Source organism: Cyrtonyx montezumae, unplaced genomic scaffold (genome assembly GCF_038088225.1).
Source record: "Cyrtonyx montezumae isolate F1298 unplaced genomic scaffold, pur_monq_1.0 scaffold_10, whole genome shotgun sequence".
Lineage (NCBI taxonomy): Eukaryota > Metazoa > Chordata > Aves > Galliformes > Odontophoridae > Cyrtonyx > Cyrtonyx montezumae.
In genome coordinates, this window is record NW_027071826.1 from 57,766,131 (window position 1) to 57,772,905 (window position 6,775).

Consider the following 6,775-nt stretch of genomic DNA (forward strand, 5'->3'; position numbering starts at 1 on the left):
ACCCCACAGTCAGAGAACCACGGAGCCATAAGGGTTGGAAACGACCTGGAAGACCATCCAGTTGAACCGCTGACCCGCTGCCCACGTCCCTCAGGGCCACGTCCCCACGGTTCTTGAACACCCCCCCCCCCAGGGACGGTGACCCCACCACCCCTGGGCATCCTGTGCCAATGCTGTACCACTCTTTGAGAGGACTACTTCTTAATATCCAGCCTGGCGCAACTTGAGGCCATCGCCTCTCGTTCTATTGCTGATTACCTCCTTTAGAGGGAGTTAGCTGTAGAGTGATAAGATCCCCAAGATCTGCACAGTTCCCCGTGTCCCCAAACCCGAGTGGGGCTGGGTTGGGTGGGCACAAGGGGGAGCCTGGAGCGTAAATACTGGGATCGCTTTATTGGGGGGTGGAACAGCACCGGCACCCCAGCCCCACAGCTTCTGACACCATGGGACGGTGAGGGGCTGGGGGACCACCCCTGGTTGCTCGGCGCATCCAACCGTGCACCTCAGTGCCTCATCTCCAGCTGTGCCCGGCCGGCCAGGCCCACTAATCCAGCAGCCTTCCTCCTCCTGCTCTTCCTCCTTCTCCTCCAGGTGTGCGTGACTCTATGTGTCCGTGTCCACATCCCCGGGCTGTCCCTGAGCATCCTGCTTTGAGCTGGGGCTGCTGCTGGGGGCTGGGAGTCCTGTGGCCTCACCAGGGCAGCCCGATGGGGGGCTCGGGGTGTTGGGAGGGGGCTCCCCTCCCAGAGAGGGGCTGAGGGGGGTTGTGTGGAGAAGAACCTGGGCCAGGCGGTGGCGGGGGGACTGGGGTGTGCCCTTGTGGGACGACGACTGGGACAAGGATAGGGACTGGGGTGGAGAGGGAGATGAGGATGATGGCTGTGGGGATGGGGATGGGGACAGAGATGGGGATGTGTCACTGCTCTGTAGCTGGCTGTCTGCTGCAGAGAGAGAGAGAGAGATGCCCATAGTTAGCTTCATTCCCCGCTAAAATTCCCGCGCCCCACACTGGGGACAAAAGCCACGTTGGGACACCCACGTGTAGAGGTGGTACCTTGGCAAGGAGGACAGCAGGCAGTGGGCTCGGTGCAGGAACGTGGGCACGGCCTCTCCTCGCAGCTCACCTCCCCGAGCTGTGGCACAGGAGGAAGAGGGTGATGAGGAAGAGGAGGAGGAGTGCAAGGAGGAAGGAGGCATGAGCTCACCTGGCAGGTACAGCGGGTGCAGGGCCGGCCCTCGGGGCTGAAGCTTTGCCCGTTCACCACTTTCCTGCCTTCATAGTTGCAGTCTACGGGGACAGTGCTCAGAGCAGGGGTGGGGATGCGTCCCTGCGTTCCCACGTCCCCCTGTGTCCCTGCATCCCCGCCCCCCCGTGTACTCACGTCCCTGTGTTCTCGTGTCCCCACGTCCTTCTGTCCTTGTGTCCCCGTGTCCCCACATCCCCGTGTCCCCAAGTCCCCACGGCCCCAGCTTTCACCTTTACAGACGGGGCAGCACTCGCCCTCGGGGTGGAAGGGGTAGGTGCAGAAGATGGCACAGTCCACGGGCGAGCAGGCCACTGAGCCCAGCTGGGGAGAGGTGAGGGCTGGGCATTAGTGGGTCAGGGGTGCCCAAATGCCCCCACCCCAAAGCCCACCACCCTCACCAGGCAGATGCAGCTGAGGCAGGGGTCCAGGAGTGATGGGAAGGTCTCGTTGTTGTAGAAGATCCGTCCCATGTAGGTGCATCCTATGGGAGGAGGATGGCGTTGCAGTGCCTGGAGCCCCGTGTTGTCACCCTGTGCCCCGCTGTCCCCATCACCTGCCGAGCAGTCGGGGCAGCACTGTCCGGGGATGTGGATGGGGTAGGGACATGTCTCCACACAATCTGTCCGCTTGCAGCTCACTGAGCCGTCAGCCTGCGAGGGGGAGCAAGTGGCAGAGACCTTGGGGGCCGAATCCAAAGCGGAGGGCTTTAAACCCCATATGGAGGAGTGGAAAGCCCGCAGAGCTGGGGATGGCAGAAAGGCAGAGGGCCAAGGCAGGAGGCAGCTGGCCTGGCTCTGAAACTCTCCATCGTTCCCTCAGTCAATCCCAGAGACGCAGGGCCAGGCACGAGGACAGGGATGGAGATGATGGGGATGGGGACAGGTAGGAGGAATGAAGCAGAGTAGGTTCTCATTCACCTGGCAGATGCATAACTCACAGGGATCACCCGGAGACCAGATCTGTCCAATGGGAAACTCTACCCCATTGTCATCCACGAAGCAGCCTGGCGAGGACAGGGACAGGGGCACCTCAGCCCGTCACTCTCTTTGCCACGTGTGGGTACACGTGCTCCCCAAACACTGCCTGCACCCTGTGGCAATGCATCCTCACCCCCCCAGCTCACCCGAGGGGTGCGGGGGGTCCTTGCAGCTGAAGCAGCACTGCCCGGGGCTCAGCTGCTGCTGGTGCTGGGGACAGTCCAGCGCTGGGCATGGGGTGAAGGAGCACTCCACCTCTCCGCCCTGTGGGGAGAAGGGCGCATCACCCAGCAGCTTTGTGCCACCCGTGGGACCACGGGCAGAGCCCTGGACCCACCCGGCAGACGCAGCTGGTGCACTCGTCCCCGTCCAAGCTGAAGCGGGCTCCGTGCGCGTAGGTCCGGCCACGGAAGCTGCATTTTGCTGGGCAGGAGGGAGGCAGCGAGGGCTGAGACGGGGAGCTGAGCTCCCCCAGGACCCCACGCGTGTGGCACAGCCACCCGCAGCCACTTGCTCTCCTCTGGTAGGACCCCACCTGGCTGGCAGGAGCAGCAGTTGGGGGGTGAGGCGCTGGGGCAGGAGCCTGGGGGGCACTCAGGGGAGATGCAGGAGACGTTGCCGGCCTGCAGAGAGGAACGTGGGGAGGTCAAGGGGTGAGGGCCAGCCCTGGCGTGTGGTGGTGCACCATTCGGAGGTGGCACGGGCCCCAAAGCTCAGTACGTGCCAGCAATGCCGTGAGCAGCTGCGACAGGAGTAGTGCCCCCAGCCCTCTGCCACTGCACGGCACTCACCAGGCACACGCAGATGGTGCAGTTCCCATCTGACGGGGTGAAGACTTCTCCCTCGGTGCGGGCCACCCCATTGTTCAGGCAGCCTGCGAGCCGGGAGTCAGAGGGGGCCACAGCGGGGCACGGGAGTGGGGGGGCCAGGGCTCACCTGTGCAGCTGGGACAGCAGCCCCCAGCTGGGGCGGGCAGAGGGTGGGAGCAAGGTACGAGGCAGGTGATGGCCTCGCACAGCACTTGGCCTCCCTGCTGGGGTGGGCACGGCTCAGGCACAGCACGGGGACGCGGGGATACGGGGATGTGTGGGCACAGGCATGTGGAGTGCTCACCTGGCAGCTGCAGCTCTGGCACCCCGGCTCCGTCCAGCGAGCGCCCGGCTCCTGGGGAGCCCCGCGGTGCCAGCAGCGAGGGGCTGGTGTGGGAGTCCCAGGGGGGGGCTCAAGGGCATCGTGAGGAGAGGGAGGAATGGATGCGCCCGGTGCCGCGGCGGGGAGGTGAGGAGAGGGGAGCAGGAGGGGTCCCCCAGCTCCAGGAGGGAGCAGGACGAGCGTGGGGGGGTGCTGCAGGGACTGCAGGATGGACGAGGGTGCCAGGATGGCCTTGGGGAAGCCTGGGGGGGGGGGGGGGGGAGGAAGGGGAAAGGCGTCAGCACAGGGAATTCGGGGGTCCCCACGTGGAGGAGCAGCTGGTTACCTTCACAGGACACCCTGTCCCTGCTGAGCCGGTAGCCGGGCCGGCAGGAGCAGAGGAAGCTGCCCGGTGTGTTGTGGCAGGCATGCTGGCAGGCACGGCGCTCGCCCGGCTGCCGGCACTCGTTGACATCTGGGGGATGTGGAACACGTCGGCGTCCCCACCGCTGTCACCCACGGCCACGCACGGCACGAGCACGTGGCAGTGCCGCTTCCTCGGGGCGGGGAGGGGGGGGGGGGGGCACGGTGCAGCACACGGCACTCACCCACGCAGGAGTGCCGGTTCCCGTGGAGGTGGTAGCCGGGCCGGCAGGAGCAGCGGTAGCTGCCCACGCTGTTCTTGCAGCGGTGCTGACACGGCGTGGCCAGGCACTCGTCAGTATCTGCCAGGCAGAGGCTGAGGCTCAGTGCCCGAGCTGATCAGCCCCCCCCAACCCCCCCCAAACCCCCCCACCCAGAGCCCCCGGCCCCGCGCACCCTGGCAGCTGTGGCGGTTGGCGGCGAGCTGCATGCCGGGGCCGCACTCGCAGACGAAGCCACCCTCGGTGTTGACACACAGCCCCTCGCAGGCAGCGCTCAGGCACTCGTTGATGTCTGTGGGTGAGGGGGAATAAAGCTGGGGACTGGGGAACGCTGGGAACCCCCCCGTGCCACACCACGCTCCCCCCAGCTCACCGTTGCAGCGGACGCCGGTGTCCGTCTCCACCATGGAGAAGCCCAGGGGGCAGACACGGGCCACCTCCTGGCACCCGCCGTGGTTACAGGAGAGGTCGCAGCCGTACTCCCCGCAGTTCCCCAGCGGCTCTGGAAGGCAAAGAGCAGCTCTGCCGGGCGCCAGGGGCACCCCGCAACCCACTCACGGCACGTGGAGGGGATGGGGCCCTTACCTGGACAGGTGACACCCCTCTCTCCGTCGGGGCACGAGCACAGGTTGGGTGCAATGCAGAAGCCACTGCCACAGCCAAAGGAGCAGAGCGCTGCGGGGCGTGGGAACGTGAGGGCGCGGGGACCCCCACCCGGTGCCAGCCCCGGTGCCCGTACTCACGCAGGATGCACTGCCCGCTGCCTGGAGCCAGCATCCAGCCGGGGCAACATCCGCTGCCGAAAGCCGAGAAGCAGATGTGGGGCCCCACGTGGCGCCTGGGAGCAGGGGGCAAAGGATGGGGTCACCTCGTGCAGAGCCCCATGGACACGAGGAGACGGTGGGGACGGGGTGGGGGGGGCTCAGGGTGCAACGGGCACGGGATGACTGCGGTGGGACCGCGGGGCAGAGGGGACTCATCCCCCGGGGCAGGATGGAGACGTGGGGAGCGAGTGTCCGCGACGGCTCCCGGTGGCCGGGTGGGCAGATGGGGCGCACGTGGGCGAGGCGCAGCATGCCGCCATCCCCAGGTGCAGCTGGGATAGGGAGAAGGAAAAGGGGGGGGGGCCCGGCTACCTCTCCACGGCAAAGCTGGCCGGCTTCTTCCTCCCGGAGTAAACCCTGCCCTGCCCGCCGGGGACGAGCAGGGACACACAGGCAGCCCGGATGAGCAGCACGACCAACATGCCAGCGGCTCCAGCGGCACGCTCCCAGCGCTGCCTTCCTCGCGGCACGGGGCGCCTACCGCATGCTGGCCCTTGGCCCTGCTCCTCCTCCCGCCCGCCGGGCCGGGAACAATGCGGGGGGTGGAGGGAGGCAGAGCGGGGCGCGTCGGGGGGCCCCGATTTTCCTCAGCCCCAGCGCAGGGGAACGCGCGTGGGGATGCTCGGGCCGAGCCTCGCACCCTCGCCGCCCTTCGGCCTCAACGCCACCGCCGACCTCCTCCTCCTCCTCTCCAGGGGAGGGGGTCCCCGCTCTTCGGAGGGGGGGGGGGGGGGGGGGAGGACGGAGAGCGACGTCCCCCCCTCGCTTTCTCCTTTCCCACATCTGGCAAAGATCCGGGCTGGCCTCTCCCCACCCCTCCTCCTCCTCCTCCTCCTGGCGGCACTGGGCTGCCTTCCCAGCCCTGCACGGGGACCCACCAAAGAGGAGCACGCAGCAGATAGAGGAGCCAAAGTGCAGCGGGGAAGGGCGCGGCGAGGGGCTCCGTGGGGGCTGAAACCCCTCGGGCGAGAAGCACCGGCCGGGGCTGAAGCGAAGGGAAAGGGCAGGTAAATGATTGACGACACGGAGCGAAGGGCAATCCCCGCACAGAGCAACGGGGTGACCCTCTGCCCGCAGCCCCAAGCTTCCCCCCTGCAGCATCACCAAACGTGGGGAAGCTAGGAGAGCGGCACCTGCCGTCCTGGGTTTGCTTTTAGGGAAGGGAGAAGGGCTAAGCACGGATCCTGAGCCCTCCAGCAAAGGGAAGGTGCCCGCGGAGGGTCACAGTTTGCTTTCCCCATCCCGAACACCACAGCCTGCTCCAGGCAGATGGGATTCCTCCCTCACCTTTCTCCCCTCTTCTGGTGACCCAGAGCCTCCCAGGCCTGGGATAGGACCTGGGGAGGCTGTTAACCCTATGGGTTCACACAGGGAAAAGGGCAGCAGGGGGAGCAAGCACCGTGCCCTTGCAGCTCCCAGCTGCGTGCTCCCTGCCCCTGCTGCATCAGGGAAGGCAGGAATCCCGAGCACGCTCAGTGGAGCAGGGCAGCACCAGCACACACCTTTCCGTTCGGACTACTTTATTTGGTAAAACTCAGACTCCACATCTGACTGAGCTTCCCAGAAAATTCCCTTCCCTGAGCGAGCCAGAGGTGCTATGGAGAGAGAGGAGCGTGCCACCCCCCCTCTGCTTCCTTCCTCAGGTGCAGAGAAATGCTCCGGGCCCTCAGATCATACCCACCCCACATGCCTCCTCCAGCCCTCACGTTCGAGCCAGCTTCACTTCCTGACCCAAAAACAATCAAGAACCCAACAAACGAACCCACGATGGATCGAAAAGGATCAGAAATGAAAGCAGAAAGAAAAAAAACCAAAACAAACAAGAAAACCAACAACAAAATTGAAAGACAATAGCAAAGCGTGACCCCAGGCACAGGCACTGCTGTGGGTTGCCCAGTGACAGCAACCAGCAAAGCCCAGCTCTGGTCGAGTCCGTTGGATCAAGGAATCCA

General features: G+C 65.7%; 1 protein-coding gene across 1 annotated transcript; it reads right to left on the bottom strand.

The window, feature by feature from the left end:
* Positions 1-388: 388 nt before the first annotated feature.
* VWCE (von Willebrand factor C and EGF domains) lies at positions 389-5,253 on the bottom strand. The gene is made up of 20 exons (XM_065755506.1): positions 5,136-5,253; positions 4,743-4,837; positions 4,585-4,674; positions 4,373-4,501; positions 4,175-4,291; positions 3,964-4,080; positions 3,702-3,830; positions 3,338-3,618; positions 3,161-3,254; positions 3,016-3,098; positions 2,760-2,847; positions 2,562-2,647; positions 2,371-2,488; positions 2,165-2,250; positions 1,801-1,897; positions 1,646-1,728; positions 1,478-1,568; positions 1,206-1,288; positions 1,055-1,133; positions 389-941 (listed from the first exon to the last, which is right to left on the bottom strand). The coding sequence occupies exons 1-20, from the start codon at positions 5,243-5,245 to the stop codon at positions 604-606; spliced, it is 2,394 nt and encodes a 797-aa protein (XP_065611578.1). The 5' UTR covers positions 5,246-5,253; the 3' UTR covers positions 389-603.
* Between the last annotated feature and the right edge of the window lie 1,522 nt (positions 5,254-6,775).